General features: G+C 48.1%; 2 protein-coding genes across 7 annotated transcripts in view; one reads left to right on the forward strand and one right to left on the reverse strand.

Annotated features, from left to right (window-relative positions):
- Positions 1-25,571, reverse strand: part of DNAI1 (dynein axonemal intermediate chain 1) — a 115,317-nt gene that overhangs the window by 34,719 nt on the left and 55,027 nt on the right. For 3 of the 6 annotated variants that reach the window (XM_072728067.1, XM_072728064.1, XM_072728068.1), the window contains one exon: positions 23,598-23,783. In XM_072728067.1, coding sequence (XP_072584168.1) covers positions 23,598-23,783 — 186 coding nt within the window. Of the gene's footprint in view, positions 1-14,641; positions 14,906-15,925; positions 15,987-20,278; positions 20,584-23,597; positions 23,784-25,571 lie in introns of those variants that run through there. The other 3 variants (XM_072728069.1, XM_072728065.1, XM_072728066.1) reach the window with 3 other exon arrangements.
- ENHO (energy homeostasis associated) lies at positions 17,787-20,227 on the forward strand. The gene is made up of 2 exons (XM_026009032.2): positions 17,787-18,450; positions 19,419-20,227. The coding sequence occupies exons 1-2, from the start codon at positions 17,963-17,965 to the stop codon at positions 19,804-19,806; spliced, it is 876 nt and encodes a 291-aa protein (XP_025864817.2). The 5' UTR covers positions 17,787-17,962; the 3' UTR covers positions 19,807-20,227.

Below are 25,571 nucleotides of genomic sequence, written 5' to 3' on the forward strand. Positions count from 1 at the left end.
GTAGGGCTAAAGTTCAGAGGTCTTTGGCCTGTGCTGCCTTCCTGCCTTGAGAGCCTTGGTCAGCCCTGACCCACCCATTGCCCACCCAGGGCTCGGGCATCAGCAATCTGGCCTCCATTAGCAACACGGGAAAGCAATCATGTAGGGTCTGGGGAAGAGAGAGAAAGGAGGTGTCCTACTTGTGCCTCAGAGGCCAGTGGAGAAGACTGGGCATCTCCCTGCCCCCAACCTTAAGGAGAAATCCAGCCCTGTCCTAAGTGCCAAGATGGTTGGGGGGTCAGTGTTGTTGCCTCTGACGGCCCTGGGCCTAGGCATGGTCATTTTTCTTTGGGAGTCTTGGCCCTCAACCTCACACAGGCTGCTCGTTCTGGAGGGTCTTGGCGTGCTGTCTGCTGCTGCCTCCCAAGTATTGTCCCTCCACGTCATTATTTCCCATGGTGGCTCAGGGGAGCTGGGGTAAGTATAGTTATCAATTCTTAAAGCTAAATCAGATCCCACAGAATTAAAACGGTGGAGGAGGGCTGTCAGGGGATGCTTGGATCCCAGGCCCAGTGTGTATGGTGGCTCAGTCTTTCAGCTCACTAGTTCTCTTTGCTCCCCCACCGGGCAGTGGAGACAGGGACCTTTCGGTATGCCCATTCCTATAAGGCTAACTTGTCTCTGCCCCCATCCTCTTCTCACTGAACCCATTTCCATTAGTCTCTGTCCCATTCCTCTCTCTGAATAACTTTGTCCTGGTTCCTATCCCATGTTTCTCTGTGTATGTTTCTAACTCCTGTCGCTGTCTCCATCCCTGTCTTTGTCTCTCTGTTCTCCGTCCTGTCTCTGTGTGTCTGTCTCTCTGTCTCTGCATGTATCTCCACCCCATCTCTGTGTCTCTGTTCCTCTTCCCTGACTCTGTCAGCTCTTCCCTCTCTTTGCCTCCTTCTTTGTGTTCCTGCCCTGGTCCAGACCCCAGCCTGTGGCCACTGTGCCTCTATGGCCTGAGCTGGGGACTGTCCTGGCTTCTGCTGCCCCCTCTCGGCCACCTGCCTGCCCTTCATTTCTGCTCCGGGGCAGGCGGCAGATAGCTGATACACCCCACATCTGCCTTCCAGTAGCCAGCCAGGAGAGGAACGTGGATGAGAGAGAGTGGGCAGGAATCCCTCTGGGGCAGCCTCTGCCCCTGTGAACTCCCCAGAGCCCTGTGAGCTCATTAATTCCCTAGACTGGGACTCTGGGAAAATTCATCTTACCTGGAAAGAACAGAGTGCTTGGGGGCAGAAAAGATTGGGGTGTAATCCTCATACCTTTCCCTATCCTCAGAGGAGGGCAGAGGGGAAGGGGGTCCAAGGAGGGGAGTCTGATGGAGCCAGCATGAGGAGAAGCTGGAAGAGAACTTTTCTGACAGAGGCACTCCAGTGGGGGAATGGCTAAGCTGAAGGTGAGTAGGTCAGTGTAATAGGATTAGTCTGAGGGGAGGCAGGTCTGGTACATGCTGCTATAGAGATCTTGGTTGGAAGGGCCAATCTGAGGGGGTAGACTGGTTGAGGAAGCATCTGGAGGGTCCAATCTGAGGAGAGACCATTCTGAAGGCACACAGGTCTGAGAACAGGATCATTAGTCCTGGTTTGCCTGGGATTTTCTCATTTTTAGCACTGAATATTTCAAGTTCTGGGAAATCCCTCAGGCCCAGGCAAACTGGGACTTTTGGTCACCCTATTTGAGAAGGCCTTGCCTAACAGTGCTGGTCTGATGGGAAAGTAGATCTATGGGCCAGTGGATCTGAGGAGCTCTGGTTTGACAGTGCCAATCTGAGGGGAGAGGCTGTTTAAGGTGGGAAGCTTCTTTGGGCAGAAACTAGGCCTTCAAGGAGAGTGGATAATTAGGGTCCTTCCAGAAGGGCAATGGCTAAGGGAGTGGCCACCAGGGGGCAGAATGAGCTCTCAGGAGAATCAGAGGCAAAGGTCCCAGAGAGGGGAGCCAGACAGGGGGCGGCCAGAGAGAGTGCAGCTGTGTGCAAAGTGTACTCTCAATATCATGTGTCACTGTGCCATCATCTGCAAGTTTGTGGTGATGGCATACAACCACAAAGTTGTTTTTGTGTGATGAGGTGACCAGGGGCACATCCATGGGTATGTTAGTGTGTAGCCTGTGAAGAAGGTATCTAGTGTGGCCATGGCTAAAGCCTTACCTGTGGCTATAGGGACGAGAGCAAGAGCACCCTTGGGACACAAGAACAGTCTAAGTGGGGTGGAGAAGTTGCCTGGGTAAGGGCTGAGATGAGAGATAGGAACTAGGCTTCCCTACTTGTATTCCCTGAGAGTCCAAGAGCTAAGTGTTTTGGTCACACCTGGGGAGACCAGACTGCGTGCCTAGGCCATACCTGCCCTAATCTCCAGGTTTTCTCCTTCTGCACGTTCAGCTGGCATTCCTCCAGCTAGAAACACCCCTTACCTGCCCCTCTCTCCCATTCCCCAGTCATTGTTCCTGTCTGTCCTACTTCTGTGCCTTGGTTCAAGCTGTGCCCTGCCGGGATTCTCTCTTGTGAAGCATTTGAGGTCCCTTTGTTGCTGCCTCCTGCTCATTCCTTTACCATGGACTGAACACCCACTTTGTACTAAGGCCTAGTCCTATGGGCCCCTGTTTCACTCCAGAGATTCGAAAGTACTGCTAGGGGCTGCTAGGGTCTTACCCAAAGGAGGGATCTGAGGGAAGAAGTATGGACAAGGCAAGAGTGGGTTCTCTGGGTTAGGAGGCAAAGTGAAGCCATCACATAATCACTCTACTCCATATCTACCCCTGCCCCCGCACTAACAAAATGAACAAAAGCCCAAACCAAAACAAAAATGCTGCTACCAACTCAAGTCCAACCAAATAAGCAAAGTTTTTGTATAAACCTTAAAATGTGATAGCCAAGGAAAGTAACAGAAGATAATAGTACAACAAGTGAATGGCATGTCTCCTAATCCCATGCCCAAAAGGAGCATTGAGAAAAGAAAGATGAGTCAACAAAGTACCAACAACTCTCACTAATATCCTGTAATCTGAGGAAAATGGATTATTGTGTGAGCAGGTAGCCTTAAGAAAAGTCTGGGGAAAAGCCTTTGTAAGTAGAAGCCCCTGTGTTCCTCTATGAGACCTCCGGAGAGGCAAGAAGAGCTGCCTTGGCTTGGCCACCTCCAGAGTATGGCGGTGAGGTTGGGGGAAGAACCCAAAATCTGCAATTTGGGATATACCCCACCTCCCGGCTGGACCAAGATATCTAAGAGGGTCTCAGAGGAGCCTAAGTGCAGGTAGCCCCAGCCAAACCACCCTCAGGGCGCAGAAATTGGGTGGGTGAGTTTGAAAGCAAGAGCTAGCTTTCAAACCACAGCTCCCAGGGGGAGGGTAAACTGGTCCAGATGGGAAGGGGCAAAGGACCTACACACCAGAGCAAGGAGAGGTATGCTGACTGTGAGCCCTGGTAGATTATTGTAAATGGAAAGACAATGGCATGGCCTTTAGGCATTCAGATCACAGCCAAGATAGAGGTAGGAAGGAAGTAAAGGGGGGATAGGATAAAGGAGGGAGGGAGGGAGGGATGGGAAAGGAACAAGGAAGACAGGATGCAAAAAATAAAGGAGGAACCCAATCTAGAAGAAAACAACCAAAGGAATAAAAAGATTGCCGGCAAGTTCTTCCTGTTATGGAAGGCCTTAAGAATAGTATGAAATTCAGAGAACAAGGACTCAAAGATGATAAAACAACATAATGAGATGAAAAGGGAGATTGCAGAACTAAGGAAAAATAGTAAAGGACCAAAACAATACCATTACAGATGCAACTGACTAGCAATAATGACACAGAATAGATATGGCTGGAAATCAAAGTGATTTGTAGGAAAGGCTTTGAGATCCTGAAAGTAAATATGATGAGGAAAGATAAAGACATTAAAGCAATTAGAGTGAAGCTAATAGGACAAAGACAGGCTACCATAAGCATGATTGTTGGCAGCCCTAAACATAGAGGTTCCAAAAATGGACAGGAAAAGATACTAAGGTATGAAATATAGAAAAGCTTTCCCTGAAATTAAGGAAGAACTGAATACCCAGATGGAAAGTGCACACCCCATGCCAGAAGAATTGATACAGAATAATGGACATTAAGACACTGATTTAGTTACTAAACTTTGAAGATAAAATAAAAAGACTTCAGGAACCCAGGCAAAAAGAGCAAGTCATGTATGGGGAAAAATTCAGTCTGATCTTGGATTTTCTTCAGCATCACATTCCATGAATCTAAGTAATAAAGCAATCAATATCTATGAAGTTCTGAGGGTAAACAAATATTACCTCAAAACATAACCAACAAAGTGGTTGATCTCAATCATGAATTTGGGGATACAGAACCCATGAGCCCTTCTGAGAAAAATACTACACAGTGACAAAATCCAATCAGCCAAGAGATTAATCAAAATAAGGGAGAGTGGTGAACATTAATTCCCTTTAGGTTAAGATTAAACTGGGAATTTTAGTAGAACAGAATGTAAATATAAATCCTTATAAACTTAGAACAACATTGGCAATATAATCTGGTGAGAGGGATGAGAAGGAGAGCAGAAGTACTACTTGGACTTTCCTTCATAGTTCTGAGCAACTAATAGCTTATAAAATTGACACCTAAGGATACAAATTCTACTACCAACCTCTTCTTTTCTTTTTTTTTTTTTTTAAGATTTTGTTTATTTAGTCATGAGAGAGGCAGAGACAGGCGGAGGGAGAAGCAGGCTCCCTGCGGGGAACCCAATGGGGGACTCAATCACAGGACCCCAGGATCACGACCTAAGCCAAAGGCAGATGCTCAACCACTGAGCCACCCAGGGGTCCCTGCTCCAACCTCTTAATCAAAATTGCTTTTAACTTGAGAGGGGTCTTTTAGGAATGAATATTTTTTGAGGTGAAGAAATATTTAGCTGCAGTTTAGCATTCTTTTGTTTTCACTTGAGTTGCTTTTCCCTCAATTCAAGTGAAAGTATGTTTTGTATGTTTTGTATTTAAAAAAAGCTTCTGTAGCATGTCCCATTCTTGTATAATTATTCTGACTCTCTTTTTACATACCTTTCTCTTCACTCCCTGCTCCCACCCCAATGCATTATGCTCACCAAATGTTACTACTGACCATTTGTGAGTGGTGAGACTCTCAGTGATATGTTGCATTTTTCTTTGTATTCTTTTGTATGGTTTATAATTTTTAAATAACAAGCATGTATTTTTTTCAGTCAGTCAATTTTTAAAAAGACCATTTATTTCTTTTGTTTTAAGGTTCACTTAACCTCTCTGTGCCTCAGATTCATCATCTTCAATCTGAGAACGACAGGATTCCTAATAGGATGTTTTGAAGATTGTGAGATAATATGTGGTGGGCTTAATAATGACCTCCAAATATGTCCACGCCCTGATTCCTAGAACCTGTGAGTGTTAACTTATATGGCAAAGGGATTTTGCCACTGTGATTAAGTTAAGGTTCTTGAGATGGGAAGATTAATTCTGGATTATTAGGTGATCCCGATGTAATCACAATAATCCTAATAGAAAAGAGGCAGAAAGAGAGTCAGATAGGTGATGGGATGATGGAATGGGAAATTGGGAGATGAAGGAGGGATGTAAGCCAACAAATACATGCAGCCACTAGGCAATAGGTTCTCAGAGCCTCCGGAAGGAACCAGCCCTGCCCACACCTTGACTTTAGCCCAATGAAACTGATTTTAGACCTTTGACCCTCAGACTGTAAGAGAATAAATCTGTGTTGTTTGAAGCCACTAAATTTATAGGAATTGATTAAAACAGCAACAGGAAACTAATACACCTTCCCATGTGCTGTTCTCTTGTCCCTCCCTACTCCATTCATCTCTTTCATCCCCCCAGCTCCCACTTGTTCAATATTCGATTCAAGTTTCCCTGACATTGCCTACCTTCCACTGCTGCCCAGAGATGGGACATGCATCCCCCCTCAAAGCACTCGCCACTCTAGGTTACAGTTGCTTATGGATAGGTCATCCCCCAGCCTGGGCAGAGGTGCCAACAGAGCAGGCCTCTCTGCTTACCTAGCCTGGCAGAGGACCCAGCTGGGTAACTGTTAACAGATAAATAAATGAAGACTAGGTGAGTAGTTGGTACCATATAACTAACCACTACTCTTTCCTTGGTGTTAGATCTTTCCCTTCCCTATTACTACCTGGCTGTTTCTCCCAGCAGCCTGTCCTCCACATACACATACTCTTTCAATCTCTAGAAAACCAATCTGCGTCTTTATCTCTGACTTCCTTCTTTAGTCATTAGTCCAAAACACATTCACTGACACTTGTGAGTCCATCAGCAGGTTTATCTTCACATCTGTGTATGTGTACACATGTATGTTATGGAGGTTTGCATGCACATTCTTGTGGTCAGGGTAGGCTTGTTATTTCTGTATACATGTGTCTTTGCTTGTATATATGTGTGCCTCTGCTTTGTGGGTGGTGTATTAGTGTGTGTCTATATGTGCAGGGAAGGATACATTTGATTTCTGCCCCCAAGGGATTTGATGGCCTGAGGCAGGAGTTGGTGTGCAGGGATAACTTACTGAAATGTTAATGGAATTTTGTTCCAGTGCATTGTTCCTTTTCTTGTCTCAGGCAGAAGGCTGGGCCTTTTTTCTCCCTGTCTTTTGCGGTGAGCATTGCAGGCCCAAGGCTGAATCAACCTCAGACATCTTTCCGACTCTAGCCTTCTGGACGCCTAAGTTTCTTCAAGGGATTATGCTAAGGAAAGGGGGCAAAGCAATCCAGAGAGTAACCCCAAACAAAGAGGGGATCTGTGTTTGCGTGAGCAGGTGGGACCTACAAACACTCCCTAATGATGTCCTAGGAGTAGGGGCAGGGTGAGCTTGGGAAGGCAGGACTCTGGATATTGAGTTCCCAAACTTGGCTTCTCAGCAGAGACCACATGAATCACAACAAAAAAGTACCCAGGACCTTTGCACGGTTGGGAAGAAAGGGGTGAGGAATTTCTCCCAAAATGACCTTACTATTAGCTCCAGGAGCAAAGACCTAGGAAAGGAATTACCTTTAGTTTCATTTTGTTTTATCATTGTAAGCATTTCTAAGTGTATGGTTTTGTGGTATTAATTGGTATGTGTGTGTGTGTACATACATTTAAAAGATCTATCCATTTACTTGAGAGAGCGCACTCATGAGCAGGGGCAGGTGGAGGGTAGACAGAGGGAGAGGGAAAGAGAAAACCTTCAAACAGTTTCTCTGCTGAGCACAGAGCCCGATGTGGGGCTCAGCCCCAGGACCCTGAGGTATATATTATGCAACCGTAGATGTCATTTTAATAAAACAGAGAAACATCACCAATTTTACACACCTGAGCACATCAGTCACTGGGCTCAGTGTCACAGGAAACACGTACCAGTTGTGGAGGGCACCGTGAAGAGGCAGAGGACACCCCTTGCCCTTGGGGGGGGGAAGAGAAGGGGAGCAGTGGGAGGGGAGTTCAGGAATAGTGAGGATCCTCCTGCCATCAGGAGTGGGCCAGGTGAGAGCTGAAGCTGCAGAGGAGGTGGGGCCAGGCAGTCTGGGCTTCTTTGAAAAACTTTTTTTTTTAAGATTTATTTATTATTTATTTATGATAGAGAGAGAGACACACACAGGAGGAGGGAGAAGCAGGCTCACGCGGGGAGCCCAATGTGGGACTCGATCCCGGGATTCCAGGATTATGCCCTGGGCCAAAGGCAGTCGCTAACCCGCTGAGCCACCCAGGGATCCCCCTCTGGGCTTCTTTGAAAGCCAGGCTGAGGTTCAGGAGCTTCTACTGAGAGTCAGAGGGCTCCAGGAGCTGGGGAGACTTGGTCAGATTTGTATTTGGGAAAGACAGCTCTGGGGGCCATGCAGAGGAAAGCAAGGAAGGGAGAGAATGCAGAAGTGGTGGTAGCCAAAAGGTGCTTTGAATGATGTGGAAGGCCTGAGAGCAGGTAAGAAAAGAACCAGGGCCAGCTCTGTGAAAACAGTGCTTTTTTGGAGCACAGAGTCACCAAATCTTAATGAACATGGGGTGGGGAGGGAAGGGAGAGGGAGGGGCCTTGTACAACCCTGTTGACTGGGAGATGGTAGGACTGTTTATCAAACTAGTTAGGACAGAGGGAGGACAGGGTTTGGGGGAGTTGATAATAATCATGACTCATACATTCAATGACTTGCCTATGGTCACACAGCAAGTAAGGGGCAGATGGGCTCAGATTAGATTATGTCAAGTGTAAGGCACTAGTTGGGACTTCTTGGTAGAAGGCCTTAGGTCAGTAGTTAAGAAACTGGAGTCGGGTCAGGCAAACCTGGGCTCCTGTTGACCTTGGACAAGGTGGTTAATCTCCCTACAGCTCAGTTTCTTTAAGTGGAAAATGGCAAAGGCTTGTACCTCATAGGCTCGTTGTAAGGATTTAATGAGATGATGTATATAAAGAAATTAGCACAGTACCTGCCATGTTGTAAACACCCCATAAATCTTAACTTTTAATAACAACAGCAGCAGCAACAACAAATGCCAGTCTGGGACTTGGGAGTGAGGTCTGGGTTAGCATTAAGGCATCGTCAACACAAAATGGGCACAGAAGCCATAATGCAGAGGGCGGACCTCACTTGGAGAGAAGAGGAGAGGAGAGTGGGTGCGGAGAGCACAGCCCAATGGAGAGGAGGAGCCCTGGAAGTAAGGGAGACAGCCAGAATGCTGTAGTTCAGGGCAATGCAGCAAATCAGGGTTTAATTCCAGACTCTATCCCTGCTGCTATGGGGCCTTAGGAAAACCTCTTGATTACCTTGAGTTTCAGTACCTTCATCTATTCCACAGACCTGTCTTACATGCAGGTGAGGGATAGCTATGATGGATGTAAGACTTTGACAGAGGCTAGGTGCTTGATTAGCAATAGTTTTAGGGGCTCTTGGGTGTCTCAGTTGGTTAAGTGTCCGACTCTTGACTTCAGCTCAGGTCATGATCTCAGGTTGTAAGATTGGAACCCCATGTCGGGCTGCGCTCTAGGTGTAGAGCTTGCTTTAGATTCTCTCTCCCTCTCCCTCTGCCCCTCCTCTCCCTCCTTCTCTAAAAAAACAAAACAATAGCTGTTTTAGGAGGAGGCATAGAGAGGGTGGCTTCATGGAAGACAATGAAAGATGGGTTTTCAAAAAGGGACCAACAGCCTCAATGCTGTCAAGAAGTCAACAAAGATAAGAACTAAAAATATTCACTGGATGTGACAAGGAGGTGAAAGTGACCTTGGTGAGCCAGCTTCAGGGATGATGAGAGCAGAAGGTGGGGGCAGCAGCTGAGGAGTGTTGGGAGGTGGGGAAGTGGATCTGAGAAAGCAGGTGACAGCTTGGCAGGGATGCTGAGGAGCGAGTGGGTGGGTAGGGGGTAGCAATACGCATGGTTTCAAGATAAGGAAATCAGAGCAAAGTCATGGCAAGTCTGCCTATCCCAGAATATAACTGCTTTATACTCACCCTGCCCCTACCCACTGAGGACTGGCTCCTTTGCCCTCCACACAAGGCCTCTCTAAGCACAGACCACAGTGCAATCCCAGGGCCCTGGGTGTGTCCTGGGACCCAACTTGGGTCACCCAATGCTGAGGTCAGTCACCTCTTATCTCTGCCCTACTTGCTAGTATGGCCTAGGAAAAGTTGAAGTAGTTCATACCTTCTGCTACTTTTTAACTTCTGTCCCTGCCCTTTGGCTGCCTGGGTCTGCACAGCCCTGGGGAGATGGACAGTATTAATAAAAATAGCTCTTGATTATCTTCTTTTTTAAAAAAGATTTTATTTTTTATTTGTTTGTTTATTTATTTGAGAGAGAGCGAGCACAAGTTGGGGGGGAGAGGCAGAGGGGGAGGAAGAAGCAGGCTTCCCCACTGAGCAGGGAGCCCAATGTGGGGCCCTGGGATCATGACCTGAGCTGAAGGTAGATGCTTAACCGACTAAGCCACCCAGGCATCCCAACTATCAAATATATTCTTTTTCAGGTTCTTCCCACCAGTATTTAAGCATGCCCATGTAAGAAACACATAAGAAATTTTTAGAAATTGAATATAAATTTCCTCTGGTTCTACATCCTTGGTGTCTATTCTCCTTCTCCCAATTTTTTTTTAAAGATTTTATTTATTTTTTCATGAGAGACACAAAGAGACAGAGAGAGGCAGAGACACAGGCTGAAGGAGAACCAGGCTCCAGGCAGAGAGCTCCATATGGGACTCGATCCTGGGACTCCAGGATCAAGCCGTAGGCCGAAGAAAGCAGGCGCTAAACCCCTGAGCCACCCAGGCATCCCATCCTTCTCCCAATTTTTTACAATAATTACCTTGAGTCATCTATATTGTATCAGCTTCTTACTCATCAGACCACTCAGATCTGGTGGCCACCACATCCCCCATCTCCGCTGCCCACTATCCATTGCCTGCTGGAACAACCTCTTGCCAAGATAATCAACAACCTCCTTTCTTTTAAGTCCAAAGGTTCTCTCTTTCTATAACTACTAGACCTCTCTTTGACATTCTGGGTTGCTGACCCCTCCCTCTGTCTTGAACCTCTGTCCCTTCTTGGCTTCTCTGAAACCTCTCTGACCACTACTCCCTTATTTATTTTGCAGATTTATCTTTTCTCCTGCATCCATTAATGTCAGTATGGTGGACTCCTTTATATTTTATTTGGATGGCCCTCCCTTCTAGTGGGAACTGCTTTTCTCTCATATGGTTACCAGCATATTATGACCTCCCTACCCCGCCATGGATCAATGATACAGGGAATGGCATCTGACCAAGGCCAGGATGATAAGAGCAAGTCCCTAGGAATTTTGAAGCTGGAACTGAGAAGGGTAAACTGGAACTGAAAGACATGAACCAATGTCTTGCTGGGTATACCTGGATTTAAACTGTAAAGCTGAGAATTGTCAGAAGCTGGGTTTATTATTATATGGGCTGGAGAAGCAATAGGAAACTTGTCTGGAGAGAAAAAAGGAGACGAGACAGGTTGGGGACAAGAAGCAGGGCTTCCCAATTTCTCAGACTCTCCCAAGTATACCATCATCATGATTGCTAAGAAGAGGAATAAATGTTTCCTCATAATTAATGTTAGAGAATAGGCAAGAACTTGGCTTCTGCATTTCAGCACGATGCATGATAATCTAGCTTCTAGCCATCTGAAGTCAAGGCTGAAACACTTCCTTATCCAAACAAAATACTGTGTTGGCCCCTAACTTCTCGCAGACCACCCATTTTGGATGTTCTTACCCTGCCAGGCAAATGTGATGGTGCTTCTTATTGTAAAGGGAGTTGATTGGAATGCAGGAGAGGCAAGGGCATCACTCCAGGGCAGGTTGAAGAAGAAAGGCTTTCAGCCCTGTCACTCCAGCCTAGGATTTCCCAGGAAGCCGGAAGGCATAGTTAGAGGGATTGAAAGTGCCCCTTTTAGCATTATGAAAAACGGAGCTAAAAGAGAGAAATTGCTTCAAGAGCTTGCACAGGTCCTGCATTTTCGTGGCAAACCGAAGAATTCAGAGAGCATGATTCTACAAATTTCTAGTATTGATTATGGTAGTAGAAATATGTTGTATTCACAGATGTCCTTCACCTTTTTTAAAAAAGATTGTTTTATGTATGTATGTATGTATGTATGTATGTATGTATGTATGTATGTATTTGAGAGAGAAAGCAAGAGACAGAACATGAGTTGGGGGGGTGGAGAAGCAAAGGGAGAGGGAGAAGCAGGCCCCTCACTGAGCAGGGGGCTCAATCCTAGGACCCTGGGATCCTGGGATTATGACCTGAGCCGAAGGCAGATACTTAACCAACTGAGCCACCCCTGTCCCTCACCCTTTAGTTTTCCTATATGGGAAAATTCACATTTTAAAATCCAGTCTCCTTAGTACTAAAGTCAGAACTAATATTTCCAGCATCTTATGCAGTTTGCTTATAGGCATGCTACTTGCCCCCATGTGACACTTTGATTTGGAAGTGAGCCATACAAGTGGAGTAAATATCACTAAAGTTCAATATTTGTCATTCTCCTTTCCTTCTGAGCACCAGGAGGATTGCACTTCTCTTGTCTCTTGATGTTAGGTATGGCCATGAGATTTGTTATGATTGATACAATGTGAACAGAAGCCAGTGTACATTTTTCCTCACCCTCTTCTACTACAGCAAACGCTGAAGGTTCCTATCAAGAAAGTGGCATCAGGGTGCCTGGCTGGCTCAGTCTGTAGACCAAGTGATTCTTGATCTTGGGGTTGTAGGTTCAACTCCCACACATTGGGCATAGAGATTTACTTAACAAAAATCTGAAAGGAGGGGATCCCTGGATGGCTCAGTAGCTTAGCTCCTGCCTTCAACCCAGGGCATTATCCTGGAGTCCTGGGATCAAATCCTGCATTGGGCTCCCTGCATGGAGCCTGCTTCTCTCTCTCTCTCTCTCTCTCTCTCTCTCTTTGTGTGTGTGTGTGTATCTTTCATGAATAAATAAAATATTTTAAAAAAACAAAAAAAAAAAAGAAAAAAAAAAGAAAAAAAATATTTTAAAAAAACATCTGAAAGGGAGGGAGGGAGGGAGGGAGGGAGGGAGGGAGGGAGGGAAAAGAGAGAAAGAAACAGGCATCATCATAAGATGGTGAAACCTCCATCAGCCTAGATCACTGAGTGATCACAGAGGGCAGACTCCTCCCCCCCACTTCACCCATGCCAGAACTGTGGCATGAGCAAGAAATACATGTTTGTTACTTTAAGCCAGTAAGATCTGGGGGTTGTTTGTGACCACTGTCACCTACCTAATTCTGACTGATAGAGGAAGGAAGTAGGCTGGACATAAGACTTTAGTTTCTGCTATTGCTAGTAGTACACGTGTCCACTTTTTGGAGGTGGTAGTGGTAACTGGTGGTTTCCTAGTGGTTGCAAAATTGAGTTCTTACCGCAGAAGTGCTACAGAGCTTGTAAAGTTGGCAGTGAAATTAAACTTTTGGTACTTAGTATTTGGAGTGGCAGTGGCTGTGGTTTTCTCATCAGGTTGTGTGGTATGGTTTGAGTGTTGTTCCTAGAAACTGAGCCTCAAACTCATTTCCTCAGTCCTCCTAACATTTCTGAGTTAAATAATATCTTTTTAACAAATCCCTTTTCTGTTTTAACTACCCAGGGTGGATTCTATTGTTTGTGAAAAAGAACTATGATGAAATTACTATATTTAATAAATCTCATGTTCCCATCAATTCAAGAGGCAATTTATTTTATGAACTACAGTTGACCTTCAACACAGGTTTGAACTGTATATGTCCACTTATATGTGGATTTTTTTAATAGTAGTATAAATGTATTTTCTCTTACAATTTTTTTAAAAGATTTTATTTATTCCTGAGAGACACAGAGAGAGAGAGGCAGAGACACAGGCAGAAGGAGAAACAGGCTCCGTGTAGGGAGCCTGACGTGGGACTCAATCCCGGGTCTCCAGGATCATGCCCTGGGCTGAAGGCGGTGCTAAACCGCTGAGCCACCCGGGCTGCCCTACAATTTTCTTCTTAACATTTTTTTCTCTAGCTTTATTATAAAAATACATTATATAATACATAAACAAAATATGTGTTAATCAACTGTTTATGTTATCAGTAAGGCTTCTGGTCAACAGTAGACTATTAGTAGTTAAGTTCTGGAGGAGTCAGAAGTTACACATGGAGGGTGCCTGGCTGGCTCAGTGGGAAATGCATGTGACTCTTGATCTTGGAGTTGTGAGTTCAAGCCCCACACTGAGTGTAGAGATTACTATAAAAAAATAAACGAAGTTTTTTTTAAAAAAGCTATACATGGATTTCTGGCTGTGCAGGGGCTGGTGCCCCTAACTCCTGCATTGCACAGGGGTCAACTGCACTAGGGAAAAAAGAGGCTAAAAAACTATTACATGCCATTAATTGTAAGACTGTATTCTGATTTAAGAGTCATTAAACTAGGGGAAAAAATGTGCTTTAGGATGAATAACTTAATAGCAAAAGGAATTCTCCCCCAGATGAAACTGACAGACAGCTGATTATGATTTTAAAAGAACTGTATCAAAAATAAATAAATAAATAAATAAAAGAACTATATCAGGGCCCAGTGGTGCAGCGGTTTAGCGTCGCCTGCAGCCCAGGGCGTGATCCTGGAGACCCTGGATCGAGTCCCACGTCAGGCTCTGCATGGAGCCTGCTTCTCCCTCTGCCTGTGTCTCTGCCTCTCTCTCTGTGTCTCTATGAATGAATAAATAAAATCTTTAAAAAAATAATAATTTAATAAAAATAAAAGAACTGTATCATCTGGGAGGAAAATAAAACCACACCCAAACCTCATAAATGCAGAGATCTGTGATTGCTCAATCCCAGGATCCCTAAAACACCACCAGAAAGTGTAGTGCTAATCAGTACAGTGCCCCGCAGAGAAATCCTCCATAATTATGCTCTCAGAACACTGGAAAAGGGATCACATCCTTGTGGGCAGAACCTGGGACAACCAGATTGGCTGACTGAGAAACTGTAGCCAGAGAAGTGAGTCAACAAACAGATGCCATGAAATTTCCTGGTCCCATCATTTTCATTGTCATTCAGGGCCAATGAATATATGACGCTCTGGATTACTGACCACTCTACAGTGCCTTTTTAAAATTTATTCTTTATTTCTTCCATCTCTAGACATTAGGAGTTTGGGGATTGTTTTTGGGCCGAGGTGGTGGTGGTGGTGGTGGTTTAAAGGTAGCTCAGGATCCCTGGGTAGCTCAGCGGTTTAGCGTCTGCCTTTGGCCCAGGGCGCGATCCTGGAGTCCCGGGATTGAGTCCCGTGTCAGGCTCCCTGCATGGAGACTGCTTCTCCCTCTGCTTGTGTCTCTGCCTCTGTCTGTCTGTCTGTCTGTCTGTCTCTATCATGAATAAATAAATAAAATCTTAAAAAAGAATAAAATAAAGGTAGCTCAAAGGCATTTCAAACAAAGGTAATGAGATTATTAGAAACCATATTCACACCGTATGGAAACCTGACTGCAGCACGAAGGGACATTACCCAGAGAACTTATATATGAAGAACCATGGTCCTATGATATAACCTCCAGAAATAGTAGCTGGATGTGTCATTGAGCTGCCCTCCATTAGAAAGGAGGTGAATTTATTGGCATATGTATAGTGGAATGGCTAGAATATGTAGGTGAGGATATTTTTTTTTGAAATCAAATATATAGAGGAAAATAATGTGTGTGTGTGTTAGGCAAACAAGAGGTGGACTACACTGTACACCTGCAATTCTGCATCCTCTCTTCTCCTGGGACCCCCCCCCCATATCCCTCACGTAGTGTCCATGGGGTTCTCATGTGAGCCACATTAGGCAATTTGAGCTTCAACCATCCCTTGACTACAGCTGATGAGTCCAGTGTTAAGCATCGACTAAGCGGAGCCAGAGTATTTCCTGAAGAATTTGCAAAGTGTAACTAAGAAAAAGAAGCCAGTGTCTTGTTGGATGCCTAGACAATAAGATTTCTAAGCTTTGGGATTGTCCGAAGTGATGTTTTTCACTATGCGTTTTCAGAAAAACATTAGAAGCCAGTCTGGGGGTGGGGATGATAGGGGCTGGGCAGCGCAGGGGAAGGCAATGAAGGAACCTGGCAGAAAGTAACAGAGAGGAGAGGTGGCAAGAGATTCTAATGGCTTTTGTGTCCATTAGTTCCAGTTATTCCTTAGGCATCCCTGTCTTTAGGTTTTAGTCTAACTATAAATGTTTTGTTTTGTTTTGTTTTGTTTGCTTAAACCAGTTCTTACTCTTCTTTGGAGAGCTCATCCACTTTTTGTTTGGTTTTGTTTTGGTGAGAGAGACGGAGGGAGGGAGAAAAGGAGGGGGTGGGGAGAGACATATGGAGAGGGGGAGAGAGCATCCTAAGCAGGTTCCATACCCAGTGCAGAGCCTGATGTGGGGCTTGATGTGGGCTTGATCTCACGGCCCTAGATCATGACCTGAGAGGAAATCAAGAGTCAGACCCTCAACCTACTGAGCCACACAGACACCTGGCTTATCCACTTTTCTGATTTGATTATTACTAATTTACTGATAACCCACAAAATGTTGTCTTCAGCCTGAACCTCAGACCTACTTATCCAACTGTCTATGGGATACCTTGGCTTGAGTGTCCAACTGGTACCTCAAACCTAGCATATCTAAAACAGAAGTCATCATCCTCCACCTCCCCCCCCACACCATCCCAAGCCCCTGCTGAAACACCCCTTCTCTTGTGTTTTCTATCTCAGTAAATGGCATCACAGTATCCCTGGTCACCAACCTGGAACTTATCCCAGACTTTTCCCTCCCTCTTACTTCCCATATCCTATAGGTCTAATCTAAGTCCTACCAATTATAATCCCCAAATATCCTCAGTGCTCTCTTCTCTCCAATCCTCTTCCTCTACATCATTTCAGTCCTTTGTCATTACTCCTTGCCTTCACTCTCAATTGCCTTCAATCTCTCCTTCCACCCAGCAGCCCAAATCATCCCTCTAATTTTTGGATATGACCACATTTACTCCTCTGCTCAAAATATTTCAGTGGCTCCCCACTGTTTCCAGGACAAAATCTGAACTCCTGCAGCTGGGTCACAAATTCACTCACATTACACTCAGATGTGCAACAACATAAGTCTCCTCTCTTTCCTAGAACTGATTTGATCTTGCTCACAATACCCCACCCTGCTGGGTAACAGGGGCAGGGGAACTAAAATTAATCCATTCCGGTAAAATCAGTAGGGTCCAAAAATTTATTTTAGACAGTCTGTAAGTATGACTCAGTCTTTCAGCTTATCTTACCCTTCCCTTTCTTGTTTTCGAGGTGGCATTTGGTTTTATAGGAATCTCATGTGAATTCTGTGTCATTGAGGGAAAGGGTCTCTATGGTTCTTGGGGTTATGTCAGTTGGCATTTGCTGAGATGTGGTGGGTCGGGAAAAAACGAGTTGGTGAATTACAACCCTGAGAGGTAGCTGTTACTAAAACAACTTAAAAATAAGGGAGCTGAGGCTAAAAGAGGGTGAGTAACTTGCTCAAGGTCACAAAGTTTGTTAAGTGACAGAACCAGAAATCAATACCCCCCTAATTCTGGAAGGTACTTGGATCTATGGCTAGAATTCCACAGATGCTTATTGAGAGCTCTGAGAGTCTTCATGGTATACCTTTAGGGATGTGCTCATCCATGGAGAATATGTAGAGTAGGATGAGAAAAAGGTCCAGTTCAGAACACTTAGGAATCATTGACCTATGAGGTAGGGTAGGAAGACCTACCTGACAGCTTCTGCCCGAACTAGTCTTCCTCTTAGGAGGGATTCTAGGATGGAGAGTCATGCCTGGTCCTGCTCCAGCCAGGCCTGAGTGAGCTCTCGGAATACCCCATTACTCTCAGTCCTAGCTTCTCCCACAACGTAGCAAAGCACAAACCTGAGAGCAATACTGCGTGGGAACTCAGTGAATATGCCCAAGAACTTGTGTTGGCAGGGCGGCTCACACTTCCTGGGGCCAGGGAATGCAGAGCCACCTACGGACCCTCTGAGGTGGGGATGCAGAGTCCACCCCAGCTGAGAGTGGTTGTGCATAAGTCTAGGGGTCTTCCAAGATGAGGACTTCGGATCTCCTCCTAGATGTGGGGACCCAAGGCCTTCCTCCTTGGATGATGCGGGCAGAGGCAGATATGGAGGGGCAGTCTCCTCACGTATACGGTACAGAGGCCTTTCTCAGAGATTGTATGTGCAACTCTTCCAGGTGCTGAAGGTGCAAGAAATCTCCGCAAGCAGGTGGGCCTCGTTCCCACCCCCTTCCCCCTGAGGGATCCAGACCTAGTAGCCCCTCCAGTCCTTTTCCCGCCCCCACCCCACTCCTGCATCACGGGCGAGACAGTCCCACCCCAGAGTGCGACCAATCGCCCGGGAGCCTGGCGCAGCCAGCCAATTGAATGACGGCAGCGCCGCGGGGATGGCTCCACCCGGCACAGGCCGCCGGCCGCCGGCCTCCCGGGAAGCTAGGTTCTCCGCTGTTTCTGCTGCCTGCCGAGCCCAGCCGAGCCCAGCCGAACATAGCCGAACGCAGCCGAACGCAGCCGAGCCTAGCCGAGCCCCGCGCCGGGCCGCAGCCGCCGCCCGAACGCCGCCGAGCGAGCGAGCGAGCCGCCGCGGCCGCGGAGGAGGCGCCGCCCCAGGGGGAGGAGGTGCCGGCTCGCCGCAGACCGCCCGCGGCAGAGGCCGCCCCGGTCGCGCCGCGGCGGGAGCGGCCGGCGGAGGCTGCGCGGCCGAGGGGGAGGGCCGGGGGAGGGGACATCGCCCCTGCCCGCCTCCAGTCCCCCCCCCCCGCCCGCCCCGCGCCCGCAAGCTCCCGAGTCTCAGTCGGCGCCCAGCATCCCGCTGCCCCGGACCCTCCCGCGGGGGCGCACCGGGCTCAACTCAGGTAAGGGGGGCCCTCCCCCCATGGGCACGGGGGCTGAGAAACAGAGACAGCGATACAGAGACCCAGACTCACATGGAGACATAGAGGCACAGCCGCGGAGAAAGAGACACAAAGACAGAGACACACGAGACTCGCAGAACTACAGAGACAGACCCCCGGAGAAGGGGCGAGAGACACGTCCACGGGGACAGAGTGACACACAGCAAGGAAGAAAGAGACCGAGAGACACAAAAGACCCATACACACAGAGACCGATACAGAGATACATCTGTGTATCTAGATAGACTGAGAAAAGAGAGACTCAGAGCACACGGAGACAAATATAAAGAGAGCCACATAGACAGCTGCACGAACATAGAGGTGGGTATGCAGAGGCAGGGGCACACATCTAGGCGAGGGAACGAAAGACTAAGAACCAGCCACACAGACACAACTGACCTGGAGAGACAGTCCCACAGAGAGGCACACCTAGGTACACAGCCTTGGATACACAGACCCATACATGCCTGCCAGGGCCTCCACAAAGTTCCCTCTGTCTGAGCTGGCACCTCTGGAGGTCTCCGGGGCTGGCTGGCTGGCGTCCTGAGAAGGGGGAGGTGCCCAGGCCACACCAGCGGTAGTCACAATCCCCATCCTCTAAGGCCTTGGGCTTCCTCAGCCTCATCCACTCACACAGTGCTTTTGAGAGCTGGAAGCTTGGTGGGCAGGGCCAGGCCATGCCCACTGGTTCTAAGGAGGTAAGATATGGGCTGTCGACTCAGCTTCCCCACTGTGGCTGCACCCCCATCCAGGTGCCCAGAGCCAGGCCGGAGGATGGGGGCATTGGCTCTGTGGGGTATTTAGAACTGCTGGGACCCAGAGTCCTCTGCCAGGGAAGCCAGAGATGTGGGGAAGGACTCTCTTTTATACCCCTAGGCCTCACCGTATCCCTTCTCCCTCACTACCCTTTCCTCTGCTCTCTGCCACAGGCTCAGGACTGCAGGTGGACATCTCCACTGCCCAGGAGTCATTGTGTGGACAGGACAGCCTCTGTGGAAGGCCAGCTATACTGGAGTTCTGCCTCGGCATGGGCCTTGCCATCGAGCCAGCCCTGTGGTCTGTGCTGGTCTGAGGGTGCTGCCTGTCATGGGGGCAGCCATCTCCCAAGGGGCCCTCATTGCCATCGTCTGCAACGGCCTCGTAGGCTTCCTGCTGCTGCTGCTCTGGGTCATTCTCTGCTGGGCCTGCCATTCCCGCTCTGCGGACATCGACTCTCTTTCGGAATCCAGTCCCAACTCCAGCCCTGGCCCCTGTCCTGAGAAGGCACCCCCGCCCCAGAAGCCCAGCCATGAAGGCAGCTACCTGCTGCAGCCCTGAAGGCCCCTCGCCTTGCCTGGAATCTGGGGCCTAAGTCTGCCCCACCCAGAGCCTGGGATCAGGATCCCAGGGTCTAGCCAGTCTGGGGTCCAGAACCCAGAGTCCAGCCTGTCTGGAGCTGGACCTAGCAGCCCAGAGTCTAGCCAGTCTGGCTCCACAAGGGGCTCCAGTGGCCCTTAGTAGACAGGCCTGGGGTGGGGGTTCATGAGTTGGTGCTAGGGCCAGGGCCATCTCGACTCTGCTCCATACCGAGGGCCAGGGACTGGGTCCACCTCTCCCTAGGCCAATTGCCTCCAGGCCCTTGAGGTTGGGGAAGCAAACTGGAATCCATGGCAATAATGGGAGGGTGTCCAGGCTGGGCCCCTCCTTGGGTCCTCCCACTGTTTGCTGGATAATAAATGGAACTATGGCTCTACCCTGAGATTTCCTCCTCTTCCTGGGGGCCCTGCGGTAGCAAATTAAAGGTGTGGGGTGAGCTTCCAAACACAAGTTTATTTGTGCAAAGTAGGACAGGATAATGGTTGAGGGGTGAGGTGCTGGGACCAGGGCTGAAACAGAGTGCTGATGGTAGATGCTAGGACCTGATCAGGGGTGGGGTCACAAACTGGGTGCTAAGGCTGGGCTTGGGTACCTCAGTCAGGAGTTACAAGTACTGGGTTCGAAAAATGAGACAGGGACTCAGGTCTTGGTTTTCACTTCCCTCACCAGGTTCAGCAGTTTATCCAATTTTGCGATTTCCACAGCTGGACCCTTCTGTACCTCCTGCCCCTTCTTTTCCTGGGGACGGGGGAAGTACATGTGGGTGAGGAATGGTGAGGGACAGGCCACTTTTCTCTGGGTCCCAGCTCTGCCTCCTCTGCACACCCTGCCCCAGCTTTGTCCCGCCCCTCTCCCCACCAGTTAGATTTTGGATCCCTGCCTCTCCCCATCCCCATGGGGTTCTTCCCCAACTCAGGTTAGGAGACCTGGGCCCAGCTGGGGCCTCCGAGAAGCATCCAGTCTGGCTCTGAATCTTGAGTCAACAAAAAGACTTGATTCTGGGAGGAGGGGCAGAAGGTATCTACCCACTAACCCTCAGAGGAACTAGCCTTTCGGGCTCGGGAGAGCTGTAGCTCTCGGGGAGAGGTAAGGCCTCTGACTGTTGGGACCACCCTTCCCACAGGAGGGTCCTTGGTTGAGGCCTAACAAAGAGCTAAGAGATGTGGGTTTGCAGAGGGAGAAGTGTGGACAAAGCCACAGGTGCACTTACCTAGTACCAAAACTTTCAGGTCATGTTGGGAGTGGGGGACATTTGGGGGTCAGGCCTACTGTATCAGACATACTTAGGGTAGAGGAGGGTTTCAAGAGACCCAGGAGGGCAGATGAAATATCCCATGTGATTCCAGATATCCTTAGCCAGGACTGGCCCTCAGAAAAGCAGATCCTAAATTTATGACCCTCACCCTGGCCTACAGGGCGTTCTAATGCCCTGAGAAAACGAGAATTGGGACACTACAATATGTGTCACTCACTGGCCCCAAGAGCTCCATGGCAGACTAGCACCACTCCCATCCTCCCTTCTGTCCAGGCAGCGGGATACGGGCTACGCTGGGGCAGCTGCCATTTCCTGCCTTCCCTCTGCTCCAGAGTCCCCCTCCCCCTGCCTCCCCTGCCCTCTCTGCCACCTGTGCCCACTGCTCACTGGCACCTGCTCCAGCCTTGCCTGCTGAGAGCCCAGCTTGGGTCTGGCCTGGGCTGTGAGGAAGTGAGAGAGTGCACGGCCAGCAGGCCCCTTCCTGGCCCCATCCTGGCTGCTGACACCATGAGGAGCTCAGATTTCCTCCTGGTGTGACCACTGCACCTGCTCCCAAATCTGTCTCCCCCTCCCCGTGTGGCCCAGTGCCTTTGCCACTACCCGACTCACCTCTACATTCTTTAGGCAGAGAACAAAGAGGTCTTTTCCTTTAACTACCCTCCCTTCCAAATCAAGTTAGTGCTTTCTTCTTGGCCTCACCCCAGGAGTTGTGGGTCCTGGCTTTTAGTTCCAGCTTTGTCATTAACTCCCTATATGGCTTTGGGCAAGTCTCTTGCCTTTCTGGGCTCAGTTTCCCATCTATAGTGTAGTTAGGGAAAGACAGTCTGACCTTTGACAAGCTGTCTTCTGACACCAGTTAGGGGAGGTTATAGGTCAGGAAGTTGGGCCTCTGTGGCCAAACCCTCCTGGGAAGGGCAGGGGGATTGCGGCCGGTAGAGGAGGGGCATTGGGGATGTCCAGAGGACTTCCTATTGCACAAATCACTCGGCTACTGATAGGATCAGATGAGAATTTCACGAGAACCTTCAATCTACCAAAGCACTAGCCCCCAGCTGTCACCCACTCAAGTCCTCTGCTCCCCTGGTACCCACATCCTCAGGTCTTCAGAGATAGAGGTCTCCAGATACACAGAGCCCAGCTGTCTTAGCTATGGCTGACCCTTGGTCTGAGAGGAGTTGGGACTGTGAGAGATCTTCGCCTTCCTGGGTCAGAGTGGGCAGGGCAAGCCCCCACCCAGATCTACCACCCTCCAGGTGTGATGGCTGTACCCTTGCCCCAAAGGGGAGCCACCATCCCTCCCACTGGGCTGTCCAGCTCAAGCCTAGGTCTCTTTCCTCACTAAATCAAGAGCAGATTTTATCTGTTCCACAAATTGTGCTGTTTCCTTCCCCCTCCTTGAGGCCAACTAGCTGGGCTCAACAAAGAGCTTCAGACCATGCCCAACCACCCCATTCCACCCCACCCTACCCTATCCTCCCCTCCCCCCCACCCCCCAGTATAGCCTATAGGCCACAGCTGCAGGGGCTTAGCTGCCTTCTGAGTATTTATAGCCAAGTCAACCCCCTCCCCCAGCTGGCTACAATTACAGGCCCGGCCAAACTCCCAGCTCTTGTCTCCTGGTCATGGTGGGGAATAGACTAGGCAGGTACCAGGGGGATGCTGTAGGGATCCCTGCTTTGGTATCAAAGCAGGGCAGGTATCAGTAGTTGAAAGAGACAGGGCCCTGCCTTTGCCTCAAACTGCAAATAAACGCTTCATATTGCAACCAAGAGGTGTAGTCATCAGGGCAACTTGGCCCAGCTCTGATCCTGGCTCAGGACCAGGCAGAAAGCAAATTCTGTATCTTCTCTTAGCACCCAAATAGGCAGGACTCGACTCTGGGTTCTTGGGCTCTGGATTCGAAGGCCTGAATTCTTATGTCTGAATCAGGACTCTTGAGATACAGACTTTGAGGTGCTGGCTCTGAGCTCCATAGCTGTTTTCAGGGCCTTTGCACTCTGACAGGGTCTCCAGTACAAATCCCAGAAAGGAGCCAGAGCTCACAGGAAGGACTGTCTAGCTGCTGACCTTATCCTCTTTTTCTTTTCACATTCTTCCCTGTGTGGGCCCACAGCTCCCAGCTTAGGGACCACTGGAGCTGAGGCCCTGGGTAAGCCCACCCAAGCCCCCTTTCTGAGTAACCTGGGTCTACACCAAATAAGCCAATGATGTCTATGTGCTTCCCCAGGCTTTGGATCCATGGAGTCACCTGCTTACTGGATGTCTCCACCCAGAAGCTCCACAGGTAACTTAGCTTCAGCATGGCAAAGCTGATCTCATCATCTCTCCACAAACCTGCTTCTCCTGTGCTCCTTATTTGGGTAATGACACCACCATTACCCTGGGTTTTCTAAGCTAGAAAGCTGGGAACCACCCCCGGGCTCTTCCCCTTCCTCTTTACCCCCACCATCTTGGAGACTTTATTTCCTACAGCAGCCCAAACTACCCAAGCTTGTACCTTCGGCATCTTGCGCAAGTTGGGTGAGAGCTTGAGGCAAATGACGTGCCCACGGTCATCACCCACAATGATGATGGGGTGGATGGGATTGAACTGCACGTGGGTGATCTTGTTCTTCTTTTTGGTCACCACGGGCTGGCTGCAGATGGCCTCATACTTGTTGATGGACAAGTCAAATACATGGGTCTGTGGAGAGATGGGTGTCAGCACACTCAAGGCTAGCGCTTGTCCCCCACCTCAGAAGAACTAGCACAAGTGCTTTCTGGGGAAACACAACAGAAGCCTAGCACACTGGAGCTGGAGGCAGTGGGAGAGGGGATTTGTGTCTCTGATCATGGTTTTTTTTTTTTTTTTTTCCTGTGGTTGAGGGAATGAGCATAAAAAGCTTAGAAGAAAATTTAAGTCTATGCAGAATTAATAATAGCTACCATTTATTGAACACTTATTATATACTAGACTCTAGGCAAGCATGTTATGTAGTTGTATAACCTAATAATCCTCACAGACACTCTATAAGGTAGGTTCTGCTATTATCCCCATTTTATAAACGAGAGCTAGAGGCTCTAGGGCTAACTTGCCATTAAGAGGCATATGCAAGGTGCTCAGACAAGTGGTTAATCATATTTTTACCATTCCCTGAGTCCAAACTATTAGTAACTCTTGCCTGGACAATGGTGGCAATGTCCTGACGGATCTTTCTACTTCCACTCTTGCCCCTCTACGATCCATCCTCCATGCAGCCACTAGACTTATCTTTAAACAATCTAAAATCCTCCAGCAGTTTCCGTTGGCAGTATACGTAAAATCCAGATTCCTTATTCCGAATTCTCTACTCTCCACTGCTAGAGCTCTTCTTCCCTTTGCTTCCTAGACCCAGGCATACTTGCTTGCCTGTCCCTGAAACCCCTTCAAGCTCATTCTCACCTCAGGGCATTTGTTTTTTGTTTTTTTTTTTTTAATAAATTAATTTTACCTCAGGGCATTTGTACTAGCTATTCCCTCTGTCTGGAATGCCTCTCCCCATCTTCACATAGCTGGTTGTTGTCATTCAGCTCTCAGCTTGAATGTCACCTCTTGGAGAAGCTTTCTTTGACCATGCTAAGAGACCACCTGGTCTTTTTCTTTTACATCACTCCCTTTCTCTCTTTTTTATAAAACATAATAGCTTTATTGAGATATAATTCACATACAAAAACATTTACCACTTAAAGTATACAATTCTTGGTTTCGGGTACATTCACAGTTATGCAACCATCACCACAACCGATTTTAGAGCATTTTTCTCATCCCAAAAGAACCCTTGTACCATTAACAGTCACTTCCTATGTCCTCCCACACCCACACCCCTAGGCAACCACAAATCTACCCTCTGTCTCCATAGTTTTGTCTATTCTCAACATATAAAAATGGGATCCTACAATGTGTGGTCTTTTGTGACTGACTTCTTACGCTAGCATGTTTTCAAGTTCACCCATGTTGTAGCATGTATCCAATACTTCATTCCTTGTTTTTGCTGATTAATAATCCTTTTAGATATACCATACTTTGTTTATCTATTCATCCGTCAATGGACATTTGGGTCGTTCCACTTTTTGGTTATTATGAATGCTATGAACTCTGTGTACATACATACTCCTCTGTTCATCTCTGCCTAGTACTTAACTCTAATTTTGTTGTTGCTTTGTGTCCCTTTTCCTTCACAAGAACGTGAGCTCTGCAGGGACCTGAATCGCCAGGCCCTGGTCTACTGCTGGGCACCCTTGTTGGCCCTTAGTAAACATCTGTTTGGCAAAAAGGTGACTGATGTTAGGGTGATGCCTTAAACTATAGTCTTTCCTTGAGTGGGTGCCTCTCAGGTTTTACCAAAGTCCATAAGGAAAAATGGATTTGTGTCCAAGAATTTCCTCAAAAAATGTCTGTCTCTGAGCTTTTACCCAATCTCAGTGTTGCACAGACATCTTCCAATCTTCCTTC

Source organism: Vulpes vulpes, chromosome 12, assembly GCF_048418805.1.
Source record: "Vulpes vulpes isolate BD-2025 chromosome 12, VulVul3, whole genome shotgun sequence".
Classification (NCBI taxonomy): Eukaryota; Metazoa; Chordata; class Mammalia; order Carnivora; family Canidae; genus Vulpes; species Vulpes vulpes.